The 27,857-nt window shown below is 37.7% G+C and overlaps 1 protein-coding gene across 4 annotated transcripts in view; it reads left to right on the top strand.

Annotated features, from left to right (window-relative positions):
- Pkib (cAMP-dependent protein kinase inhibitor beta) overlaps window positions 1–27,857 on the top strand; it is a 96,033-nt gene that overhangs the window by 53,641 nt on the left and 14,535 nt on the right. For 2 of the 4 annotated variants that reach the window (XM_057762038.1, XM_057762033.1), the window contains 2 exons: window positions 3,687–3,754; window positions 18,545–18,656. In XM_057762038.1, the coding sequence (XP_057618021.1) occupies window positions 18,572–18,656 (85 nt within the window). In that variant the 5' untranslated portion in view covers window positions 3,687–3,754; window positions 18,545–18,571. Of the gene's footprint in view, window positions 1–3,686; window positions 3,755–17,527; window positions 17,545–18,544; window positions 18,657–27,857 lie in introns of those variants that run through there. The other 2 variants (XM_057762032.1, XM_057762034.1) reach the window with 2 other exon arrangements.

Raw genomic sequence — 27,857 nt, 5'->3', positions numbered from 1 at the left:
CACTTTTGACTGAGATAATCTCTCTCTATAATTCTAAGTGTTGTGAGATGAAAACTTACATAACCGACCTGTCATAATTTTAGTAGTAAAGAGAAAAATATGTTTATTATTTTGCTAATCCTAGAGGCAAAAATTACACTAAACCTTATCTACTCATGATTTACATTTTTAATAAATGAGATTTAGATTTACTGGCAAAAAAAAAAAAAAAAAAACCATTATGGAGGAAGCCAGTCCTGTGAAAAAAGAGCATCCGAGGGAAAGGTCAGCACATAACACTTAGGACAGGTACTTTTAGCAATTTTATTGCATTCAGATGTGAAATGGTTGCTCTTATTTCATTTCTAGCCTCATGGGTTGGACCTCCATAACAGCAAATGGCCGTGTAGTTTTCTAACTATATCCTTGATTAGAAAGAACAAGAACAACGGAGGAAAGAAAAGTAAGAGCCTCAGGCTTGAAAGCCTTTGGTATCTACACATGTTCTTCAGGTGCCTATCTTTATATTGGCCTTGTATTATGAGTTAATTTGTAATAAAATAGTTGAGAAATCACTAGACTAGATGATAATCAAGATCTCTGACAGCTCACAATTCTGAAGGAGTTTGTTTTTAACATGATATATTTCTGTTGACACACGTTTTGATCCCCTTCCCTGAAAGGAATGAAATCCATCTTAGTGAGGCCACTTGCTCTTTTTGCCTTTTGTATCTCTTAGCTATTAAAATATTATCGAGTTTGAAAGAAAATATAATTCCAGCTGTGTGTTGCCACTTGGTTGTGGCCTACCAGTAAGGTTCTGTTCGGTGCCGAGCATTTGTCTCCTGTGGCAGATACATGGCTTCTCTCTGACTCTGCCTACTTTCTTGCTATATATCTTCCAACCTGACCATATTCTACCCTGACATAGGCCCAAGCAGCTTCTTTATTCACCAATAGCAATAAAACATATTCACAGTGTACAGAGGGGAATCCCATATCAGAGATTCATTCAGTTTCAACTTTCACTGTATTTATATTTATCATACTAGCTGTAAATCTGAATTTTAATATAATAATAGTCAAAACAATGAGTTCAAAACCATTTTCAAAGTTCATGGAAGAAATATTTTGTATGTGACTTTAGTCAAAAAAAAGTTAAGAAGGAAAATGATTGTTCTGTTATATTCTCATTTCATGTGTTTGTCTTGTTGTGAACAGTAGGCAAAAATTATAAAATTTTTTTAAAAAAACTAAATTTAATTTTAGCCAAGTAATGGTGGTGCACATCTTTAATCCCAGTACCTGGGAGTCAAAGGCAAATGGATTCCTGAGTTCCAGGCCAGCTTGGTCTGCTGAGCAAGTTTCAGGACAGCCAGGGCTACACAGAGGAAGAACACAATAAATGAAACAAGCAAACAAACAAAAATCAATTCTAAATTTAATTCTGGAAAGGGTATAAAATTATAGAGATTTTAACTAGCATTTAAAAAATGCAAACGGTGGGCCAAGTGGTGGTGGTGCACACCTTTAATCTCAGCACTCAGGAGTCAAAGGCAGGCAAATCTCTGAGTTTGAGGCCAGGAACCTGTCTCAAAAGCAAAACAAAACAACTGCAAGCAGCAATGCATGGTTTTATCAGGTGACTTCATAGTGAAATCCTGTTTACCCCTTCTGCTAGATCTTTGTCAAGGAGCATATGCAAATGGCTAGGAAAGGAAAGTGGGGTTGTGACATTTTTTATTTTTAGTGATGTATATAGGCATTATAGTCTATAAATATTTAAGTTTGCAAATTGTTGTCTTCTTGTTACTTCCCATATGACTGTTTTGTCATTTATTTTTCTCTTCCTCTTCTCACTTCCTCTTATTTGGCCTACAAATGTAAGACTACTGAAGGGAAGCCGTCCCTAAGTGAGTGGAACAGTAAGAAACCATTTGAGAAGTGGGGTAGAGGAACGAAACTAAAAATGTCCTCTTTCTACTTTTAATATTCTCATAAGGTAATAAAATATGCAGTCAGACAGCTGTAAGTCTCAAAAGAACCTCACATACCTTGGCGTTCAACAAATTATTTATTGCATTCCTTCTACAATCTGTGAAATATTGTGCTAGAGATAAGACAAATGAGTCACTGTTCACGCCCTCGAAAGGTTTTTAAAAAGAAAAACAAAAAACAAAAGCTAGCATGAGAATAAAGGCAGTCACTGAGAACAATTTATACTTTATAATGCATGGGATAAGTACAATTAGATGTAATTAGTGTTCTACCTAGTCTGAAAGAGATGTGAAAAGATTCTGGGAAGGGCTGCCCAAGTTGACCTAGAAGAGATGAATAGATGCTAACAAGGGGTGAGAGAAAAGTGAGGGTAAAAGAGCCTCAGCCCATAAAGGCAAATATACACCCACTGCCTGGGAATAACATCAGAGTTTTAGTACTGGGGTATATTTGACTGGAGTAAAAACCAAGGAGGAAAGTAGAGAGTAGATAACTCCTACAGGACGGCTTATACCAAGTGAAGACTCTTGAGCTTGATTACATAGTGATAGTAACCCTGGAAAGGAATGAACATATTTACTGTGAAATGATTTCACCCAAAATGTAGGTGAACCTCCAGGAAACAAGCATGCAGATTGCTGAGACAGTATAGAAAGGGTGAATTTCACACTGCCCTGGGACAAAAGGAACACGCAAAACACCCTTTTTCTATGAGTAGCTAACATGAACCGGTACTGGAAAGTCATATCCCTACAACTTTTCATCCTATTGGTATGGCATGCTTAAGCCAAGAGCCAGGGGTCATTCTGTGAGGAAGAACTGAGTGTATGCAATCTGTTTTTATAGCTGAAATGAAGATGGCTCCTTCTCTGTGGTACCCATATCTGTGCTGGGCACTTGGATGCAATGTGTCAGTCTCTCTTACATTTCTGGCTCCTGTGAAGAATACCTGAGAGGAACAACAATCTGAGAGAAGCAAGATTTCTTAGGGGCACCAGTTAGAGGGATACAGTTTATCATAGCAAGAAACATGGGGTAGTTGGAGTCATCACAGGAAGTGAGAGCTGAAGGCATAGATACTTAACACATTGTTGAAAAAGAAGAGTTGACTAGGTGGACCCAGATCAGACTATAACCCAAAAATCCACTCCTAGTAACCTCCTCTCTCCAGCTGGGTCTCACTTCCTACAGTTTCACTAGCGATTACCACCACCATCCAGGGACCAAAGTTCAGAAGCACGAGCCTGTGGGAGACATTTCACATCCACTCCAAATGAGCTACACGAGGGCTTGTTCTAAATGTGTGATGGATACCCACAGCTTCTCAAAAATATAGCAATGTCGCGTGCTTTCTTACATGATCTTTCTGTGGGTGAGTGCAAAACTGTTTGCTGTCGTGTGTTATGTCTGTGAGATGAATTATTTTCTCAACTTGCCTTTGATCAGTGCTGATGCACTAATTACTCCATAGATGTTGTAACTGATAATCTGGTGTTGGGAGTGAAATCCCTTTGAATTTTCAGCACACAGTGTCATTGACTCAGAGGTTCTACTTTTCCTAAGGAAGCCGGGAAAATTATAGTGTTTATTAGTTTAAACCTGTTTCAAAAACACAGTCAAAATATTTAAATTTCATTATTAACTTAATTATTCTCCTTTTGGTTCTCCAATGAGTATTTCTTCTCTCTCTTTTTGTTTTCCATTTTCAGAAAAGAAAGAATTTTGGCATCGCCCTTCACCTCTCTTAGAAATAACAGCACATTTTAATCAGAGATTTGTAAGTATCCTTTCATGTTTCTCTACTAAAAAAAATAGATATTGACTCGGGGAAAGAAACAGCTCCTTTGTTTGACCAAATATAGCCACACATTATGAATGGGCATGAAAATTTGAAAAATCGACCTCTTTTCAAACACAGCAACAAAATATTATAAAGGAAACTAAATACCAATCAGAAATCATTTAACACATGTATGTACAGCTAGTGAATATTACATTTATTCTTTGGCCAATTCTTCTTTCTTGGTGACATTTTAATTGTGTTTTTCTCTTATGTGTATATGTGTCCACATATGGATGAGGCTGGCATATTACATATTGATCTAATGAGGCACCCTATGTAAACAGATTTTACAAAGTTTATATCACAGGTAAGAAGGAAGAGAAAAAAGAAAGCGCATGAATACAGGAAAGAGAAGAATGTTTATTCATTTAAAAGTCATGTGGCTTGTATTGTCCATGCTTAACAGTTTTAGTCGGTTTTTTAAAAGCTCATGCTGCATCTCACATAGCTAAGGTTTGTTCAGTTTCAACACATTCTTTAAAAGCCTACTACTCTGTCATAAAGGTTGTATTCGAAGGATCAGTTCTGGATCTGGCAATCTGACAGACCCATCCTGTTCTACTTAGTAAAGAATTAAAGATAAGCAAACATATTTACAGATGTGCTATTAGGTAAATTTAGAGGAGCCAGTAAGATAAAAACAAATAGAAATCTTTCCTCCAAATGTTATCTGCAATGATAGTATTTTCACTCTTTATTTTTTAAAAGAAAACTACGGGTTTAATAAGGCTATTTTTATTTATCACTAAAGCCAATGATGAGTGGATATACATTAAGTTAGAGAGTACAGTTCCAGGGACCATAGTGTAAAGAGAGATCAAGAAAGCAAGGCCACTCATCAGCAGCCTTATGAGCTAGGAAACTAGACAGCATATGCCTGGGTTTCAGAGCAGTAAATATCTGTATTTGAGGGTTGTTAGCATGAAATGATCACTGCTTAAGATCTTTCTATGATCCAGTGAAATCCTCGAATCACTGTTACTTACTAGTTAATATTCATTTTATCTTGGCTAATCTATAGTTGCTATAATAACTTTACCATTTGCAGGGTAGCAAATACAACCAGTCAATAGGCACTTGACATATTTCTAGCTGCCTCATCAGATAAGTTTTAGCAAATCATTTATTTCAAAGGGCGTGTTCAGCTCTTAAACATTCTGTAGTGGTGTCATCTGTTTCCTAGTTATGTGAGATGATTTTGTGGTTCTAATCCATCTACTTATTAATTTTCTAATCTTTTGGAAATTACCTGAACTTTCTGATGATGGTTTATTTTGACAGCACAAGACATGCTATGGAGTTGATTCCATAGGTTGTGATAGGAACCAAGTGAAATAACGAAGCAGTGCTACATAGAAATGAACAGGGCAGGGAATTTGGACTGCTCTTTAGTATTGAGAGGGAGGGGGAATGGAGTGGGGGGAGGAGAAGAGGAGTGGGGATAGGGGGAGGGGAGTGGGGAGAGGGGGCAATATGTGGGAGGAGGGGGAGGGAAATGGGAAACGGGGAGCAGGTGGAAATTTTAATTAAAAAAGAATAAAAATAAATAAATAATAAAAAAAGAAAAAAGAAATGAAATATGTCGACACTACTATCCTATTTCCCCATTTTTCTTATGCCATTTTCATAAATTTTGAGCTTTTATCTGATGATGATGTTCCTTAGTAAACATCTACGAACTGTTTTATGTGTTAAGTTGGTCTCTGTGGAATCTTCGAGAAAACTGTTTCAGGACGGATGCTTGGCCACACTTCCCAGTGCTTTCAGCAAACATCTAAGACTCTGGAACTGCAAAGTGATCTGTGTGCCAGACTTTGAGAAAGATGCCTTTTCCTTTCATGGTGATTCTCAAACTACTTAGTCATTAATATTAAAGAAAATGTTTTTGTTTGGGTTTTAAGGAATTAGTATTCCCAGATATCCTCTTTCTGAAATGTCCTGATTTAACAGATTGAGTAGCAGTTTAGATTAAAAACAAAACAAAACAAAACAAAACAACCTGTCTGATTTCTATATTTTGAATCATATCCCCCCTTCGTCCCTAGGTGTTGGGACAGAAAGCTATGCACATGTCTGGCCTGTGTGAGTAAGGGGATATATTTATGTTTGCAAGGTCCAGATTACGTGGAAGGAGTGAAAGACTTGTGTTGCGTATGTCTAATAAAAGCCAGGAGTGAAACACGCTAGAAGGCAGAATTTCTCACCTAAAAAGGACTGTGGATACTGTCTGGTTTAAGCCTCTTACTCGTGGAGGAGGGAAGTACCTTAACCTTTTGCCCAAGGTCACAGCAGAAGATAAGGATTAGAATTTCTGCCCCCAACTCCACTCTATTCCTGTTGTACTATTAATACTAGGCTGGCTCTGCCTCTGCCATTTCAGGAGCAGCTAACACGGGTAAAACCAGTTTCTCTAGTGCTGAACTGGACTTCTGAGCAGTCTTGCAGTGAAAAAGTAGAAAGTGCTCTTTGAGACAACTTTTCTGTTCAAGTATCCACTTGCAAGAGTGTCTTCCATAGGAACATCCCTTAGCAAGGACGCCTTTGAGACACAAGAGGGGCAAGCTGTGTATCTCATGTCCACCTCTACTGTTGCTGTCCTGCCTCTTATGTTGTGCCTTTTCTCAAGGTCCCTGGCTGTGCTTTTTTCTAAGAAAGAAAATCCAGGAGGAAGACCATGTTTCTAAAGAGAGATGAACACCTCTCAAGATGAGTGGAAGTGACCAGCTAACCTGTCGTGGCTTGTCTCAACATTAATGGGTCATCCACACTGACCCCACATGCATCATCACATGTAGTCTCCTCAACTTTGGGAGGTTTTGTTTTGTGTCTAAGCAGAGGTTTAGACAGCTTATGTGCTCACCTAAGGTTTTATTTAAGAAACAGAAGCACCAAGATCAGGTGACAAACCGTTGCAAATCCCGTGTGTCTCATGTTTTGTCACTGATTGTTTTTAGCTCTGCCACATATAATTCTGTGAAAACAGGACAATTTTAAATGCAAATCACTTGAGATTTTATGAATTGTTAAGGAGGAGACATGAGCTACATTGTTAATTATTCTCACCTCCCCTTTAGACTACTGTAATGTTCTCTAAACTCTTAAATTTTAAGAACACACCAGCAAGCCTTAGGGATCATCTGTCTCTAATTCACCAACTCTGGAATGACAAGTGTATGCCACCATGCCTGGCATTTATTTAAACATGGGTTTTGGATATTCAGCTCAGATTCTGGTGCTGAGCGTGAGGGCTGAGTTATCTCTTCAGGTCCTGTAAACTCATTTCTTTATTTGCATGTGTGTATATGTGTGTGTGCCATATATATGCCTTCATGTGAGTGTGTTTATGTGACAAATTACTCATGGATTATCTCATTTTGTTCTGATTGGCTGCCTTTAACCACATCCATTAGTTCATATCAATTCCAGTAAATTGTAGAAAAGAAAGTGGACTATGTATGTGATCATCTAGAGCAGAGGGACATGCAAATTTCTTATGTAAAATATAGATCACCATCTTAAAACAAATCTACTAAAATATTTCTAAACATTTCAAAATTCGGTAACACACTTGTTAATTTTAATATCAACGGGTCGTCACTAAAATGTATTATGAAAAAGTTGTTATTTTTTTCTCCATCACAGGATCATTGTAGTCAGTACAATCCAGTGTACTAAGGAGGAGATTATGCAAAAATGTGGGCAATAAAAAGGAGTTATAGTTTTTAAAAGACTACAGATTTCATGTATAGTACTAATTATTATGTGTATATAAAAAGAGAGAGATGAATAATCTAACTATGTTTTGGAAATAAATCTGAAGGTAAGTTTAAAAAGGATTAAATGAAAGAGAAGAATTTTAGATTCTAAAGCAAAACATCCATCTTATTTGGCCTCAGCTGAAAAATACTGCGAATACAAAGAAATACTTATTTCCTGCTATAACTAGTTTATCTTAGAATTGAAAGACACCTCCGAAACATGTTTCAAGTTATATAAAGCTTTCTAGAATTTACTGTGGAACTGGCTTAGAATTTTAGTCATGGCAATCAACAGTACTTTAGATTTTAGAGGCTCTGTGAGGAGATGGAAGGAATATCAGCTTTCTCTCTGTGACCCACAAGCATTTGCTGAAGAATGTTATGCATGATTGCATTTAAAAAAGAAAAATTTGAGCTCTTATGCTGTTTTTCATTCTTCCATATGCTGGACTAGGGGCTACGGAAAATGCCGGAAATGTTCCTCTTTGCATATTTTCATATAGTCAGAGTCTCACAGACCCCGGCATTTGAGGATTCCAGGCTTTCTGAAATCCCTGTTTTCTAGGGCACAGTGTGTATCTGGGAATTTAAAACTGAAGTCCTCTTGGACTAAAAGCCTCAGGGACAATGGACTGATGACAAGGGAATTTGTACCAGCACATTTTCATTCAACCCAAATAAGAGCCATCGTGCACATGATAATTACATTAAGCTTATGCTTTTGATACAAATAAGATATAATTTTAGTAAATTTTAGTAAAAAGACTTCCAAATTCTAAACTGTTAAGCTTATTACAGTTAGTATATTTAGTCCATAGGTCTTAAAGTGAAAGCAAATTGATTTTCAAATGCTTGGAACTTAGACTGTGGTTTAGCCATTTTGTTCTTTCTTAGCATTCTGCTGTTCCCGATGAGTGGCTAGAAAGTCTAGGTTTGATTCAAGCAGGATCAAACACAAGGGTCTTAGGGTTTCTATTGCTAAAATGAGACACCATGACCAAAAAGCAAGCTGGGGAGGAAAGGCTTTCTTTGGCTTACACTTCAGCATTGCTGTTCATCATGGAAGGAAGTCAGGACAGGAACTCAAGGAGGGAAAGAACCAGGAGGCAGGAACTGATGCAGAAGTCATGGAGGAGTGTTGTTACTGCCTTGCTCCCTATGACTTGCTCAGCCCGTTTTCTTATAAAACTCAGGATCACCAACTCAGGGATTGCACCACCCACAATGGGCTGCCCCCACCATCAAGCACTAATTTAGAAAATTAAGGTTGATTTTATGGAAGTATTTTCTCAAGATTTCCTCCAATCAGATAGCTCTAATTTTTGTGTTAAACTGACATAAAACCAGCCAGTACAATGAATCAGTGAGATCACAGGTAGTAGCTATTTATTTACTAGAAAGAAAACTAAAGACACATAGGTATTCCTGCCTACAATGCAAACATCGAGGGGGCATTACACAAAAAGGACCAAGGAAACTGATGTTTAAAGCAGTTAGGAAATTCCCTCATGTTGTGGATCTGGTTGTACTAGAAACACAAGCCTAATATCCTTTCTGGACTTGAAAATGGGTAGAAGATAGATTTTGTTGATTTATGGAACATGTATCCCACCTTTAAAAAAAAAATACTTCTTTTCCATTAGTTAATTGGTGGAAATGCTACCACTAATGAGTTGGGTCATTTAGTTTAGAGCATAAACCTGTACATGAATGAATGAGTGAATGAATGGTTTCCCAAGAGTTGGTTTGGATAGGATGAATTAAAAGGGGTTTTGGGGGATCTCTAAACTGCTAGAGCAGAAAGATGCATATCAATGAATGAAGTTAAGAAAGAGGGTAGGGTATACAGTTGATCTGGGAAAATCTGACCAAGAAAAACTCTTAAAAATTGTGATAAGGAAGCTGCAGTGTAGCTCTCCACAATTGGTGACTTCTGGTAGGGGTGAGCGTGGGGAAGAACTCAGTTATCTTTAAGGGGATAGCCATGGGGAATTTGACCATGCTCCAATGACCACATGTACAACACAAATTGGACTTGTTTTTCGTTAATGAGGGTCATAGGGTTAAGGGGGCAGACCTGAGAGGACCGGGGAATGAATGTGGCTGGGGTACATTATGTGAAATTCCAAAATAATCAATAAAAATAAAAAAGAAAGGACAACTATCACGTTGATCAGATATTGAGCTTCATCTTTTAATTAAAGCATGCCTGAGGCAGTATAAAGTGTTCATGGTAATTATGTGCACATGAAATTAATAAAAGTTACTTCCTGTTGGAGTGTCTTCTTCACTTCTTTCACACATTCGTCCTCAGACTCTCTCTCTTATGAAGCTGGTAAATATCGACCTCATTTCCAAATGTTTCTTCTGATTTGTTTGATTCGGGTAAGCAAACGTAACCAAGAATACTTGTGAAACTTTAGTTAAACGCATGAGATCTTTTCCATATTGCCTTTAGCTTTCTCCATCTTTTATATCTCTGAGAGAATCAAAGAGATTTCAGTCAATAGATTCAAGATGGCAAGGCTCCCTTCCAGCCAAATGAGCGTCTGTGAGCAACGTTTTCTGTGAGCAACTCTTTCTCGACTCTTACTGAAGACTTTTGTAGGGTCAGGTGATTATTTTCTAGTTTGTTTGCTTGGTTTTGTTGTTGTCGTTGTTGATGGTATTTTCTTCAGTTATTATAATTCAAATAGATTTGGGAGAATTTTCCTATTCCAGAGTTCTTCGTTATCCTTGAATGTCCTAGGATGTCAGTGAAGAATTTGAATGTAAACAGAGTGGTATGACAACTCAGAGTGTCTTTCTCCGTTCATGCAAGTTACCTAGAAAACAAATGTAGAATGCTTAAAATAGCAACAGACGTTGTATTCTTGTGTCAGATTCACTGAAAACTTCCTGTCTGTAAAGACAGGCTTTTCAAATGAGAGCAGCAGAAGGTCAGTGGATATGAAGTTCAGTTGGAGTGCGCCCCTGAATCCTTGTTGTCCATGGTCGATGCATAGAAAATATTTGCTCTTGCCTCCCAGGAAACTATGTCTCTCTGTAAGGAAAAAGTATCCTACATAGTACTTAGTGACAACGATATTAAGCTGTTTTATCAGTGAGCCTCATACTTGCTCATGAGAATGAAAGGTAGCAAAAACCAGAGGAGGACACCGACATATATCCTGATGTATGTAACAAGGGTAACAAAATTTTATTTTATAATTTAGTTCAATTTTTAATTTACTAAAAGGAAAACTTTACTTAGGTCTGAAACTGAGCTCGTAGGTCTCCAGGGCTGAGTATATGCATTGCTCATCATTGCGAATTCCACCAATTATAACCTGCTAAGTGAGTGACATATCCTCTTAGATGTGAAAACCAATTAATCAATGCAGTCTGGAAAAGGTGGAGAAGAGATTACAAAATGCAGTGAGAAAGATGTAATGACTTGAGCTGTATTTTAATTCAGTTCTCAAACCTGTTAGCCTCAATTACCTACAGAGTTAAGAATACAGATGATACTAGACTGTCTAAATCCATAGCTCCGTGGAATACAGGGAACTCTGCGTTGATAAGAACTGTCGTCATTGACGATTATACACAAACAAATTAGGCAAACACTTCCTTCGTTCTTCTGGCATAAGATTAATCCTCAGCAAATACGGTTTCTTTGGTTTTGGTTTTGTGGAGGGCTTTTTTTTTTCTTTCCCTCCTCCTGTATGTCCCCTGGCTCTCACATTAAGATTTTTAAAAAAGATCTCAGGAAGAGCTAATTTGCTGTAAATTCTGTTTGCCAGGCTCCAGGCAGGCAGAGGTGGGCTGTAATTTTCAGAGACCTCATTTTATTTGTCTTCTCCTTTCTACAATTTAATCAAGTGCAAAGCTGAGAATCCAGTTCCTGGCAGAACAACACAGAAGAAAGAAGAGGCATTGATTTACATTGCCTGGCATCAGCAGGGAAATGATTCTGTTAGCAAAGTTATAAAAAAAGTATCTAAAGGCTGCGAAATGAGGTCAATGTTAGGGCAGATGGATGGAGAAGAGTGGCTGGTCATTCAGCAGCTAAGGTTAAAGGATATTTAGGCTGAGGCGTATGTAGCGGGGAGAAGGCCACAAATTCTTTGTTATATGTTTCACAGGGAAATTGCAGGACTTTGCAGAGCATTTCAGGGGGATTTGCCTTACTATGTAGAAATGACTCAAAGGACAGGCTAGTAGCACACGGCCCCCAACTGTCTGTTATTGTGAGTGCATCAAACAGTGGTTTCCTTTATTGCATTATTTGTGTCTTTTCTCCTTTTCAAGAGAAAATGTCTTTTTATGAGATGTAAATCATTTTAATATTCTAATAAAAAGCCATAAGGATAAAGTACATCAAGGAAACTCTAAAATAACATTTGAAAAACTCTTAAGTTCATTAAAAATAAAAGTTCACATTGGCCTCGTACTGTTTTTAATGAGTACTTTCTGTTACCGATTTTGAAAAGAAAATAAGGTTGAAGGTAAAATTAACTCACCCAGTCATCGCATAGTGATTAAATTATATAGAAGTTTATACCATAAATTACAAGTTTTCTATTTACTCTATGAAAGAATTTTAATGAATATGGAAGTATGTATTCCCATATATAAACTGTATAATAGTTAGTGAGGAGCATAAAGAACACATATTATTTTCAAAATTGTATTTTTCAGTTCTATGATCTATATTTTTAAGAGTAAAAGATTTTAAGAGTAAATTCAAATCAAAGTTTTTGAATCAGACGAGTTGCTTAAACAGTATTTTGAGTATAAAGCACTGTGGCAATGGGGCTGCAGAGATGCCTCGGTGGTTCTCGCAATGGGCCTGAATTCAGTTTAGCAATTTGCAACTACCTATAAGTCTAGCTCCAGGGTTATAATCCTCTTTTCGCTTCCATGACCACTGGCATGCAAACAAACACACACATATATACTACAGTTAAACACACACACTAATACAATATAATATAATAAAGTAGAAATACTGTAGAGAGTATTGGGATCACAGAAGGACAATACTTTGTTTGAGGAGATTCATGTGTGTGACAAATGGATGTACTAAGTAGATTTTAGGGGGCTTATTTCTAAATTAAGCTATTTCTATTTCATATTAATATCATCCAATTTTATAAAGGTCAATGGAAACTGGATAGAACATAATGAAATCACTAAAAACCCATGTTCTGGAATTACATATAAGAAATTTAAATCCTAACACAGGGCAAGATTCTTAACGTCTAGAAAATTCAGTTTTACTCATTTCACATTTATAAGCTTTCTCTTTCTCCCATGCGTGTGTGTGCGCGCGCACACACACACATTCATATTTGCAACAATAATTAAATGAAATAATACAATAAAGCAATATACAGCCTATAGACAAATAGAAAGCAACTGCCTAACTAAAGGCCCAGTGAAGAAGAGCTGCTAAATTTATATGACTGATAACAATTTAATTATTAACTGAAATTTCTTTATTGGTTAAACCTCCTTTAGTGTCTTGCATGAATACTGTTAACTGGAAATAATACATACAATCTAGAACAAAAGATCACCCAAGTAACTGATGTTTGTTAAGTGAAAACAAAGAGCCACAGTCATGAGCGCCAGAATGGCTTCTGACAATAACCTGACTTCAGCCTTCTGAGATGAGACTGGAGAACTGAGAACAAACCTTAGAGGAGGAAAAAGCAAACAATTACATAAAAGTTTTATGTTTCTGGGAAGGGAAATGAATCATTTACTAGCCAGTGGGAGAATTCATAATCTGAGGAGAACTTGGCTATAGAGTATTTGCTGAGATCCCCAGGTCTCCAGCCCTCTTAATTGAGCAGTGAAGACATATCAATAAAAGTTTTAGTGGGGTTAATAAATCCAAGAGAGAGAATAACATCCTAATTTCCAGGGAAATTTCTAGCAAGGTAGAGAAGTTCCATAGGTACTCGGGCCCTAGAAAGGTAGAGAAGTCATAAGAAACAGGGACTCCTAGGTTGATGAGCCTAAAGACCACTGCAGAGTTTCCAGGCTCTTAGAGGAGTGTGGTAGAAACAACAAAATGATTCAATAGGTTTCAAACACTAATATAAGTGGTTTAAACAAACATTAAACTTCATATATCCTAGACTGGGCCAGATGCAGCTTTGTATACTTCAGCTCAATGTTGGGGTTACATTTGAAACAACTGTAGATCGCAGTGTACAGAATAGGGTAAGTTGCACCCCACTGAGGGTTGGTGTGGACACATGATGTATGTAAAACCAACACCTTTCCCCTTTCTATGCTGCAGGCTCTTTTTCAAGGGAGAAGGAAAAGTGGTATAGGTGCTATGCAATGTCTTCATTTATTCACCCCCATCGAAAGGAAAAGCCAAATTCCACTTGATGCTGAAGTCATAAAGCTGAGGGCAGTTCATCAGTTACATATAGTGGGAATGGAATGGGCATGGGGAGAACACTGTATATTTTCAGGGCCACAGACAGGCGAGTTTTTATGTATAATGATGTGCAGATGCCGCTGACTGTTGAGGAAAAGATGTAATTGATTTGCTCGAACAATTATACAGGCAGGCAGAGAGTAGAATCTTGCTAATGCAGGGTTTTTAGAAGCGGTGCTTGGTGCCTTTGATAAGAACATGTGTCTGGCTCAGAAACCTTATCTATAGGAAGAGTGGTGAGGGGATGTATGGCTGGACCAGTTGCAGAGTATTGCATCAGATGCTCAGCCTTAAATTTTGGCTTTAAGCCATAATTCATGCCTGACATCAATTTAAGGTGGTTTGTTTTGCTTTTGATGTTTGCTTGATTGGTTAGTTTGGTTTTGTTTCATTTTGTATTGAGATGGGGATCTCACCATGTTACCCTGGATGGCCTGAAATGTACTATGCAAACCTAGCAGGCTTCAAATTTAAGGCAATCCTCCTGAACCTGTCTCCTGAGTTGTGGGATTATAGGCATGTGCTATTAAACCTAGTGAACAACAGTTTATAACCAGATGATAACAGAGACTCTTAGGAATTGGCAAAACATCTCTACTTGTATGCAAATCACCCACCCAACAAAAAGGACAACATATTTTAAGATGACAATAAAAAGGTGAACTTTACTACACAGCCTCTTGTCCAGCCAGTAATGGCAACTTAGGGACCTGTGTGACACTGACATAGAACTCATTATCTCCAGACACCAATCAATGCCTTTGGTGAGAGTGACACTTAGCAGGGGCAGGGGTGTCATTTTCCAAGTTGTGTTTTAAATAACAATTGTTTGGAAAGATAATTAGACTTCTTACCCTGGCTGTCTCCCAAGCCTAATCATCACTATGTCTTTATGGGAGGTTGAATTCCTACTACATGTCTTCCTCAGGCCCTCAGCTTGAGTATTCTAAATCACATGATTTCCCAGGTTGTTATTGTTGTCTAGGACTCCTAGTCAGATAACAAGTATCGTAAACAGAGACTGCACTTTCATTTCCTGGCTGCCCAGACCTGAATAATCATACAGAAACTCTATTAATTAGAACCCTGTTTGTCCAATAGCTCAGACATATTTCTATGTAGCTCTTACATCTTAAATGAACCCATTTCTATTAATCTCTGTATTGCCACATGGCCATAGCATTACCTCATTTTCTACATGTCTTGTTTCTTTGGTGACGGGCTGACATCTCCCTTACTCTACGTTTTTCCTCCTCTATCTCTGCTTGGATTTCTCATCTTGCTATATTCTTCCCTGCCATAGGCCAAAGCAGTTTCTTTATTAACCAACAGTAATAAAACACATTCACAGTATAGAGAAAGAATCCTACATCAGAGTATCCTGTTGTGGTTAAGTTGTAGTGTGAACCTACTAGGAGAATTGTGCTGACCCAGTTCATCCTTTGAGTATCTGTAAAACAAGAAATTCCCAATGTTTGTTACATAAGGGAGAAACTCTTGGTAATGGTCTACAACTTGGCAAAAACGTTCAAGTGGGGCCATTGGCCAGGGCATCCAGTGCTTATATGAATGCCTACAATGTGCCCAATGAAACACCCTTTGGCTTTTTCCTTTATTAGAAATGTTTTGACTAGAAGACAAAAATAAAAAACTCTCCATAAAGATCCATTGTGTATAATAGAAATATCACTACTGTATTTATTCAGTTTACCACAAGAAATTTATCATATTGCTAAGAACATTGAGAAGTGGAGGAATACATGAATGTCATGGTGTCTGTCAAATAAGAAAGCAGAAAAGAGATCACCCTTCCTGGGGAAGAATTTGTAAAAATGCCCAGATGTGACTTCATTCTGTATCCGAGTTCCTAGTAGACAGGCCAAGCTAATAGGGCACTACTTCAAGAATCCAAGGTAAACGGGTGACTGGGTACTTCTGAGAACAGGTTCAAGCTCTATGAGGTTCTATTCCAAGACTCTAATCTAATTTCATGGTTGGCCACTCTACTGGAATATAGTATGAGGCCAAGAAAAGGCATTTTTAAAATTAGAATCTGAAGGGCCATGTGTAGTTATCATAGGCAACCCAGAGGCTAGAGATACCCGGAGAATGCTGCAAGTGTTTTGAGACTCAAAACCCAATTCCAGTGAAAAGCCTCCTCCAACAAGGCCACACCACCTAATCCTTCCCAACCCCTTCTACCAGCTGGGGACCAGGTATTTAAACATAGAAACCTATGGGAGTCATTATCAGCCAAACTATCACAGATGTTGAACTTGTATCCATTTTGTGGATGAAGAGAATGTCAGTGTCTATACTTGACAGTGTCAGGAATGGAATGGCATATAGGTTAACCAGTAACTTCCAAGTATTTAATAGAGGTGGAAGGGCCTTCTACTATGTCTGAGGTAGTGACCTATTTGCTTTTGTAAGCTCCTTTCTCACTCCTTTTTAAAAAAATCATAATATGTAATTTTTTTCTTTTGCAAAGATTGTGTGCACTAGCACTGCTGCTCATGGACGCCATAAGTAGCTCAGCTAAGGTGCATCATGTCTCCTTGTAGACAAAAGCAACTGTGATCAAGAGGCTGTTGAAATGTGCGGCAAGCTCGTCATATTAGTCAGATTGATAGTAGTAAAGTATTTGCAAGTTATTGATTGGGTGAAGTCATTGCTTTCAATAAGGAGGTTGTTAGATACATGGGCCTTTATGGAATGGGGCCATAAATTAAGATTTTAGAAGCCACTGCAGAGCATCATCCTTTGTCCCCTCCCCACAATGCAAGAATAGGACAAATTAAGACCAATTGAACAAAAAATGGAGAATCAGTGAAGAATCAATCTTTTGCTCACCAGCTCTTGTATAATAAGTTTTAATCCCTGAAAACACTTTTTTTAAAATTAAATGAGGCATGTTAATTATGTTAATATGGAATAGAGGAGGTAGAATCAGGATTTCTCATTTTGTCAAATTTATGTCAGAAATTTGATTTTCACTAGGTAATAATGTCTATGCAGGCTATGTGATACTTTAAGGCAGTGTGTTCTGATGACTAAGGCAATGATAAATTGTTCTGTTTTTATGCTTAACATATTCCTCCAACACTATAGGAAACAATATGTTCAAATCAGTAAGTACTTCAGATTCCACTGCTAGTGGGCCTTTATTTTTGTTTTTTTGTTTTATTTTTTGTTTTTTTTTCTAGACAGAGTTTCTCTGTGTAGCTCTGGCTATCCTAAAACTCACTTTGTAGATCAGACTGCCTCATATTCAGAAATACACCTACCTCTGCCTCCCAAGTACTGAGATTAAACAAGGGCACCACCATGATACGCACAAAATGATTTTTTGTTTACCCACATTTATGTCTGAGGGTGTTGGAACTCCTGGAACTGGAGTTAGAGACAATTGTAAATTTCCTTGCAGGTGCTGGGAATTGAACTCATTTCCTCTAGAAGAGCCGTCAGTGCTCTTAACCACTGAATTATCTCTGCATTTCTCCTTAGACTTATTTAAAGTTATGGTAAGTTACCAATTGGTACATTTCAGGAGATATCATTGTAAATTGTGAACCTATATTCTGAAGACACAAAAAAAAGATCAGAGCTCTTTTCCTTATGATCTACTTTTTCAGGTAAGTTTTAAAATTCCAGTCAGGTTAGCTTGTGTAGCTTTGATCAGAGCCCCCCCCCCCCCCGTTTTCCTTTTTCTGTATTTAGGTTTTTAACTTTTATCTTTTTATCATTTTTTGTGGTGGTCATGCACTGAATATATTTGATAAAGGTGGTTGGGGAGGGTCCTCTTCACCACTGTCATATTTATAAGTTTCTTCCTGAAATCAGTATCTTCATGTTCACGGGTCTGCCTCATGGTAATTTTCTTTGTATGTTTAAAGTTTGGATTCAAACCCTGCACAAGGTCCCACAAGGATGCCAAGCATTTGTCCTGCGGCATGCCATGGATGTTTCCTTTAACTCTAAGGATTAGGATCTTTGTTGCAAGAGAAACACTGTCATTGATATGGTGCTGGGAACAAATGCTAGATCATGACTCAAACGTGACTAAAACTACCTTCCATAATAGCCGCACAATTCCTAGTACATGGGCAAACCCTTCCCCTTTCTCTTTTTCATCACCATTTTTAAATAAAAAAAAATCTGAGATAATTTTTTGTTTCTAACCAGGCAGCATTTTATACTTTTGTCTCTACCTAACCATCTGTTGCACAGAGTTTTGGTGGTTATGGGGAAATATTCAGGACCTTATTGGCCTGTATTAAAAGTGGCTGTTTTTTCCTCAAAGGATTCCTAGCTTGTCTTCCTGGGTAGAGGTCCACATCCAGAAAAGTCCTAAGTCTATGGCTTGCATGGGGTCTTGGGCTTGTGATTGCGATTTAGCTTTTTTGGTGTACTTTTAGGCAACAGTATGGAGCCCAGGGAATATTGGCAATGGGTTTTGCATCCCAAGATTGGTTGAGTGCCAAATGCGCCTTCCTCTCCCTATCCCCTTTTTGTTTTCATCAGCACCTGGGCCACAGGCCACGGGCCACCATGGATGTGAACCTTGATGCCCTTGGGGGTCAAAAGGAAACAAGTGACAGCAGCAAGGGAAGCAACAGCCCAGGAGTCCAGCAAGGTCACTACCCCTGCATGAACAACAACTGGAATGCCATGCTTGATTCTCTGCAGGATGGTGGTCTTCTTCCTTTCCACGATCTTACCTTTGTTGTTGTCCTTTGGCTTGTCCCTTGTACTCACAATTACAAACATCTGTATTGTAACCCTCAGTAACCCATGGCAGTCACCGGGATAGACACAGTGACCAGAGAACTCTAGAGTGAATCATAGAAAGTAAGGCTGAACTTCTACTTGGTCAGGGTGCTGCCCTTTTGTTGGAGGGAAGCTGCTTGTTGGTTCCCGGATGCTCAGCCCTGAAATAATCACACAGAAACTACATTATTTAAAACACTGCCTGGCCCATTAGCTCTAGCTTCTTATTGGCTAATTATTACATATTAATTTAACCCATCTATATTAATCGGTGTATTGCCACATGACTGTGGCCTACCTGCTAAAGTTATGGCGTCTGTCTCTGGCAGGGCTCCATGGCGTCTCCCTGATTCTGCCTCCTTCTCTCAGCATTCAGTTTAGTTTTTCCCACACTGCCTAAGTTCTGCCCTATTAACAGGCCAAGGCAGTTTCTTTATTCACCTATGGTATTCACAGCATACAGAGTCCCACATCACCCTTTCATTGCTCTTAGAAGCAGAAGCCTCAGTAAAAGAAGTGTTTAACCTGATACCGTGTGACATCACCTTGGACACAAGAGAATTGTTGTATGGAAAGAGACAATAATGGTTGATAGAAACAACATGCTACCACATAGCCCACAGATCAGAGTCTCTAGCAGTTAGAGGTCCCGTTTCAGCTCTTGGCTTATTTCAGAACCAGCTACCCAACAGCACTTACTTTTTCATGACTAGATATTCTTTAGATATCAATGCTTTGAAGGCTATGTAATTCCTAACACCAGTAATTTGCATTTCTTCTTGTTCACCTCATTGGTGAGGCAGAGATGTCCTCTCTGGGAACCTGGCAGTGGCTGAACACATGGATCATTGAACAGACAATATCCACAGAAGTTTGGGATCACAAATGCTCATAGGACAAGGTCAAGAATACTGAAGGCCAAATAAAGACTTGAAGAGGTCAGAGTGAATAACCAGGCACTGTGGACTGTAAAGAGAGAATCTTGTCCATGATTTCCCAAAGAGGTTAGGATTTGTCATGCACCTACTCGGAGCTAAAGTCTGCTACTAGGGACAAGCAGGAATTGTGCCTGCTCCCTGCAATAAGGATGTTTTAACTAGGGTTCCACCATGGCAGCAGAGTGAAGAGAGAAACAGGCCATTAAGTAAAACAAGGCTCTCACCATTTTACCAGAGTTTGAAACAGCACAGAAAATCACACCTTAATTTTAATACCATAGGCCACAGGAAGGAATGAATCCTGTAGCTGGTCATGAATTATTGGGAAATGCATGGTGAGAATAAATTTTACTTTCTTTTTTATTGATTTCTATTGATCTCTACATTTTTCTCTGCTCACCTTCCTGTCTCTCCACTCCCCTTCAACCCTCTCCCAAGATCCCCATGCTCCCGATTTACTCAGGAGATCTTGTCTTTTTCTACTTTCCATGTAGATTAGATCTATGTATGTCCCTCCTAGGGTTGTGTAAATTCTCTGGGATTGTAATTTGTGGGCTGGTGTGAAAGTAAATGGTTTTATTATTTTGAGCTAAATGACGTCAAGACTTTGAAGGAAAAATGAGAACCTGTGATTTAAAATAAAAACTATTAAAGAATATTACATTTATATATTTGAATGTCTATATATGTGCAAATGTATGACCAAATGAAAAGGAAACTTTGTTAGTACTTGGATGTATAAAAATTGAAATTTAAAACCAGAGTTAACTTTTCTAGAGTTATGGAAACTTAATGACCAAATAAGCAAACCCCCAAACTATGGCAACCATAAAAACAAAATGCATGATATGTTTAACATCAGGATCAAATATTTTTAAAACTCTTTTTTAATTGATAACTATGTTGACAAATAAGAAAGATAATTTTTCATGAGCTCAGAAGAATAAAAGTTTACAAAGATCAAGGTGAGTGCTAAATTATGCCTCTTTGCTTCTCGGTCTCTCTCTCCCAAACTCTTGAATAAACTTCTGTTTATTCTAGTCTCATTTCAAGTCTAAGGCCCAGGATGAACGACTGTTGCTTCAGTCTAAGTCCGAGTTCAATGGTAGAGGAAATCTGATGCTGTAAGTCAAAGACAGGAAGAGGGATCAAGTTCTTCCTTACCCAATCTTTAGGGGGTGTGACCAAGCCTGCCCACCCTGGGAAGGACAATGTGTTTTGCATATGCCCATGATGTTAGATTTAAATTCCATCCAAAACCACTCTCCCAGCCATATCCAGCTAAAGCTTAATCACAATCAGAGCATCCCATGGCCCATTTAAGTTGACTTGTAAAAGTAATCATTGCCGTTGTCAAACGTCGTAACTGTCAATGTGGAATGAAGTGAGATGATACTGAGGTGTGCTTGGTCAGGTTCAACTTGGAAGAGTTGTTTCTGTCAGAATGAGGGTAAGAATAGATATTTTATATATACAGAAAGCAGAAGGCTCCATGAATTTTTAAAGTTTGTGCTGTAAGGGAAACAAGGTGAGCTATTTCAGGGGTTACAATATAGTAAAGAATTTTGTGAAAAATACCAATTTTATGGATATACATGTGATCAATTACCAAATAGATACACATGTTATATATTTAGATATGTCAAGTTATAAGTGACCTAATTTTATGTAGTTGAACAAAAACTGTGTGTGTGATTAGAAATATTAAATACTGTTATGAACTGTTGAATAATCCAACTTGTCTTAATGAAAATATTTATAATGTGAAATCCACTAAATAAATACTATATTTGATGTTATCTGTAACATACTCATTGAATTTTAGATAAACTATTATAGGCTGTATTTACTATTAACAAACTATTTTTAATAAGTCATTAGATGGGATACCTTAAGGTCTTGATTTTTGCTCTCATTTTGATATAAAGCCATTCATGGCCATCTGCATTTGGAAACAATAGGCTTTTCTATAGATTTGCTCATCAAACTTTTCTTCCTATTAGCCTTCTAATAGTTTTCCTTGACATTGGTCTCTATTTCTAGGTAACGCTTCTCATACTTGTTTTTCCTATGTAACACGGAGTTTTTTTTTTTTTTTTTTTTTTTTTTTGGTTTTCCAGTGCTCAGAGAAAAAGATGCAATCATACATTTTAATGACATTTGCTTCTCTGTGATATGATCCCAGTTATGCCGCAACTCAGCAACAATCTATGTCAGCTAGGCATTCCCTTCTTTAAGGGGGGGACTCAACTTTTACACGGGTGTCACTGTTGTGTTCTTAGTCTCTTTATGGCTGATTCCCCAGAATCTGGCACTGAACGAAGCACTCTGCAGATACTCAGTAAGACATGGCTGAAAGCAGCTGAGCTGTGCTGAGCAACTGTCCCAGGAGATGCAGATGGAAGCATCAGTGAGGATGGATGGACTCCGGTCTTTCCTTCTTAGCTAGGCTAATTCTCACCTTCTGTTTCTTTAAAATAGACTAATGACCAGCCTACAACACAAGATCACACAAGGGCGTTTTCATCAGAGGGCTTAAAAGCAATGCATGTTCAAAATGATTTTGTCAGTTTTCCTACTATAAACATCCTCTATGTATATATGTAATAACCACTAAAAAGAAACCATGAATTTGTGAGAGATCAGGGCAGAGGATAATGTGAGTGGTTGGAGGAAGGAGGGGGAAGGAGGGTAGTTATGTAACTATAACTCTGAAAGCAAAAACAAGTACTCTTAAAAACTGTCACTACAGAAAGTTTGGAAAACAATGAAGTTTGGAGGGAAAAACAGAAATCACTGCTGGTCACTCCACCCATAAAGGACTGCTGTTTTAATGCATTTCTCTTAAAATGTTGTTTCCTCATGCATTTTGAAAAATGTAATAGATGCATACAGGTTACAAAATTATTTTTTTCACTTGCTTTTTAAAACACATTTTGAATACTATTTTCTTGAACTCATTGTACTTATGTACCAAAACTAGAGTGACACTTTTATTTTACAAAAGATTTTGTGCAGGTTAAAGGAATCTATTTAAATATATTTTCATCTGTTTAACTTGATTATAGGATAATATAAGCATTATGATTTGAGGAACAAAAAGCATTTTGAAGAGATGATTTTTCATGTTATTTGCTATTCAGTTCTTTTTTTATTTATGATGTACAAAGTCCTCTAAATGTTTAAAATTTTCCTACTGTGATTTTGATTCATTTTTTGCTTGATGAAACACTAAACTGGTTTCTTCTCCTCTAATGAAAAATAAAGTCGTGGGGAAAAGAACAAAGTGGAGCTTGAGTGGGTACACTCATACTCATTTTATTTAATATTTTTTGACTTTTCTCTACAGCAAGGGAAAAAAGATTAAAAATTATATTTATTCAAAGATAGATTAAAAGACATTCCAAAGAATTTTTATTTAAATGGATAAATAAGATACGCTATTAGAAGAATGTAAAATATATATACAAATACATACATATCTATGGATCTATAAATATAGATATAGGTATACATATAATAGATATATTGAAATATCATACCTATATGTCAAGTTATTTATCCATGCTACTTTTATGAACAATTTCACTCTTTAGCCAAGTCTCTTATTTTTACCATTACGCTTTGTTTGGGGTTATATTTACTTAAGTTAGAATATATAGTAGAAGTTAACAAGTGCCGAGCGAAGTGAGGTGATGAGGAATTCTGCCCGTGACCTTCTCTGTTTTATTATAACAGTACTCAGACTAAAGATTATCTTCCAAGCATCATGAAACAATTGAGGATCTGAACCCAGTTTAAGTCCTGAAGACAACACTAAAAGCATTTATTGCAGAAAGAATGTAGAAATCTCTCTTTTAGGGAGAGACTCTCAAGGGTGGGTGGGATTAAGGAAGTGCGGTTTTCTGTTACAAAAGGCTTTTCTGGTCCAGATGCTGAAGAATATAGTAGCAACAATGAAAGTGGTATGTATGTTCATACTGACAGATTATACACTTTTTTTTAACACCAACTCAGTAGGAATGTCTTCAATTTAATCTTTTTTCATTATAACCCATACCATAGGTTGTCTCTAAAACTTTATCCTATGTTTAGGAAAGAAACTCAGAGGAAAAAAGCTGAATCTCCTCCTCATTGAGAAAAAAATAATAAAGGGAACCCTTGAAAACTCTGGAACTGATCTAAAGTGTTGAGGGTTACAAGTGTACAGAAGACAGCTGATAATTGTATGATGTTTACTATAGGTCAATAAGTTTGTCCAGTTTAACGTTAATGAATCCCATTCAGGGAAAATTTGTTTCAGAGCATGGAGCTATTGAATGCCTGTCTGAGAACAAAGGTTGATGCTGTAAGAGTTTTGCATTAATTATGACTCTGTGGAAACTGGATTTACAATCTTATGTTTTTATCTTATTCTTTAGCTGCTTCTAATCTTTACTATGAATGTTGGAAGCAAACTTTACCACTTTCTCACTCACACTGGGTGTAGGTCTCAGCTTCTAACTCACATTTGCTTAGTGGCTTTATTAAATGATGATTTTCCAGTTTTCACACAAAAGAGAGGAGTGCAAAAACATTTCTAGTGTGGCCATGATGGCATTTTAACTTCTCCTTCTCTCCTTTCTACTGATCTCATCACTCATTGGGCATTTTAAAGTTGTCTCCTTAGCAGAGAAAATGATCCATATGAAGATAGTGGATGTAAGTCATAAGGATTCGAAAATGATGTTATTTTTCCCACAAGTGTAAATTGAGTTCTCAGACTTTTGTGAACTTTGGGTGTCTTTGTCCCTATTTTGAAGAATGGGGATATGTTGTGTCTGGAAGCTATCAGAAAAGGAAAAGAATGAGTTAGGGAAGATGAGCAGGGCAGTCTCTCACTCCAGTAGCTTGCTCTGGAACTTCCTGAAGTGAGCTTCCACTAGAATATTCTGATGCCTAGGGAGCCAACCCCACTTCCAGTGTTGGGAAGAACCTGTTCCTCCTCTGCTCACCTAGTGGAGATGCTCACCGTGTGGGTCTCATGTATCCCAGCTATGGTTGGGAATTCCTGAGTTGGGGTCCCTAACTGTGACTGGTGTGCTGTTCTTTATATTTTGAATTTTCTTTCTTTCTTCCTTTCTTTCTTCCATTTTTCCTCCCTCCCTTCCTTCCTTCCTTCCTTCCTTCCTTCCTTCCTTCCTTCCTTCCTTTCTTTCTTTCTTTCTTTCTTTCTTTCTTTCTTTCTTTATTTATTTCTTTATTTCTTCTTTCCTTTCTTCCTTTCCCCATTCCCTCCCTCCTTCCCTCCCTTCCTCATTCCTTTCTTCCTTCCTTTCATCCCTCCCTGCCTCTTTCTCCTTCCTTCCTTCCTTCCTTCCTTCCTTCCTTCCTTCCTTCCTTCCTTCCTTCCTTCCTTCCTTCCTTCATTCCTTCCTTCCTTCCTTTCCCCATTCCCACCCTCCTTACCTCCCTTCATCATTCCTTCCTTCCTTTCATCCCTCCCTGCCTCCCTCTCTCCTTCCTTGCTTGCTTGCTTGCTTGCTTGCTTTCTTACTTTCTTCTTTCATGAGAATGATTCCTTCTAATACTTGCTAAGTCCTCTCAATTTGGGTCACTTAGAAGATAAGATATAGACTGTAAAAATGATGGAAATTTTAACACATGAAGATGCTATGCTGTGGTTTATAGCTACAAAGAAGGTCTCTCATCCAAGGGAGAAGTGAAAGTGTCAATCTGTGTTCTGTATGTCTCCCACACATAGGGACAAATAAATAGAACACACACATGCATAAATACAGCCCTCCACACACACAGCAAATCAGGTATATTTTGTATAGGTCTAGTTTCAATCTTTCCAGTACTGGGGGTAGGGGAGGATCATGCATTCAAATGGAAGCATGCTTACATTTTACGAGAAGTTTTTGGTGCATAGAGATTTTATTTTATCCTCCTGGGTAGCTCCTTTCTTCTCTTATAGAAAGGAGCAGGAGGAAGAACAATGGGAATAAAAGAAGGAATGCTATCTGGACTTGGGAAAGAACTTGACAAGTAGGCTTTATGTTGCCTTAAATTTGAATTAGACTGTTCCATTGAGAAGTTGCAATGAATTTGAGAAGGCCTTAAAACAGATTGACCGCTATGACTATTTATAGAGTGTCTATATTTATAGAGTGTCTTTCTATCAGGAAGCAGAAAACAGCACGGTCCATTAAAAGGGATCCCCTATGGCAACACCATCATACACATAGCTAAGCATCCTGTACCATGTACTGTAGTATCTATTATACTCCATTCCAGTTCATATTATTATCATACATAGTCCTGTTTTAAATCAATAAGTATTATAGTGCTGGAAAGGTATTCAGATTTATGTATCACTTCATCAGGAAGATTATGGGAGAATAAAATTAGGTTTGGTTTTGAATACTACATACTTAACTGTTTAAGTAATTTCTGTGCTAGCACAACTTGAATATGCATGTGATTATATGATGAGAATTTGTGCTACTGGAAGCAAGAACCCAAGCATTAAAAAAGTGTATGTCTATAAATGTAAATATATTTTCAGTTGTTTTTGTCTTTACTAGAGACATAGAAATGCCACAAATGGAGGAATTTTAAAGAGACATATCTCTTAAGTAAAAAAGTAATTTCATCATATGCTAATGCTTCTTCTAAGTTCTGTTTAGCTTAAGATGGTGTTGTCACTTGGTTGGATAGATGTGTTAAAGGACTCACATCTTTTACCTAATTTCATAAGATTAGAACTTGAGGTTAAATAGCCAGAGGGACCAGACTGTGTCTCATTTCAGCACTGTCTGGTTCCTCTTTGTGGCTTGTGGGCTGGTCAAGGGCTCATATGTGATCAGAAGAATAAATACTTGGCTTGTTGATTCCAAGAGAAACAACTATTCTGCTTCTTTCACCATGCTTGGAGGAGGTTTGTGTATAAAAGACAGAAAAGGACAAACTAAGGATCTCTGCCAACATAGAGAACTGAAGAATATTAGCGTAAAGTATGGAGATATTGAAATCTGGAGAGAGATAGATAAAGCCATGCCTCTCCTTCCTCCCCTCTTCTCTCTCTGCCCCTCCCCTCCCTCCCTCCTCTCTCCTTTCTTCTTCTCTCCTTTTCTTTTCCTTTTGAAAAGTGTTTATGCTGAAGTCTTAAATATTCTCAGCCTTCCTTTCTCACCAAGTTAAAGAAGTCCTTAGCCCCTACGTATCAGCTGAGACCAGTATCTGTCTTTGTTCTTTTTGCTTCCAGAAACAGACTTTTCAGAAATCCATTTTTGTTATTCTAAGTTTTGTTTATTTTTTGTTGTTGTTGTTTTATTTTTATTTTTGATGTTGTTGTTGTGTTCTTTGTGTTTCTTTCTTTTTTCAGACACTCTGGCTCACACCCTCCCCACAAGAACTAAGTTAGCAGATAAGTTTTGTTGACATGGTTGACAGTGGTTTCACTGTGGAAACTGAGGTGAAAGATAGGGACTGAGAGATGAGAAAAGAGAAAAGAGGAAAGCCTGCTTATATTCTTGGCTTCAAGTAAAGACATCCGAGGACAGGCTAGTATGAGCAAAGGATGCACTGAGCAGAGAGAGAGAGAGAGAGAGAGAGAGAGAGAGAGAGAGAGAGAGAGGAGGGAGAGAGAATCTGTCTGTAGCTACACTTTCAACAAAGAAACATACTATTTTCTAGAGTTCTTTTAAGGTCACTGGGAGTTTAGTGCATACACATGTGTGCATACACACACCATTATGTACGTATTATGTATATGTCTATAAATATAATACTCTATTTAAGCTTAAACATCTGATTGTTTTCATTTGTGCTTGTGTTTTATTCTCCATTTTTTGGAGACTACAAAGAGGCTAGAATGCATGTGTACATGACTGTATTATGGTATTTTGTTAAGGCAACTTAAAAGCTATATTTTAAACTAAGATCATGTATGTCTATGGCAATACAAATGGCATTATCTCACTGGGAATGCAGGGCTTCGATGTAATCTCCAATTTTTCAAATGGTGCAGCCATTGTAAGCAGTACAGCTGACAACACAACTCATCTAGAGCCCTCTGTTAATTCTGTGAGTGAGGAAGAGGAAGCTATGCTAGAGAGTCAGTCACCTGAGTTAGCAAACATTCA

This window comes from Chionomys nivalis, chromosome 2 (genome assembly GCF_950005125.1).
Source record: "Chionomys nivalis chromosome 2, mChiNiv1.1, whole genome shotgun sequence".
In the NCBI taxonomy this organism is placed as follows: domain Eukaryota; kingdom Metazoa; phylum Chordata; class Mammalia; order Rodentia; family Cricetidae; genus Chionomys; species Chionomys nivalis.
Note: the sequence above shows the minus strand (reverse complement) of the source record. Positions and strands in the feature narration are given on the sequence as shown.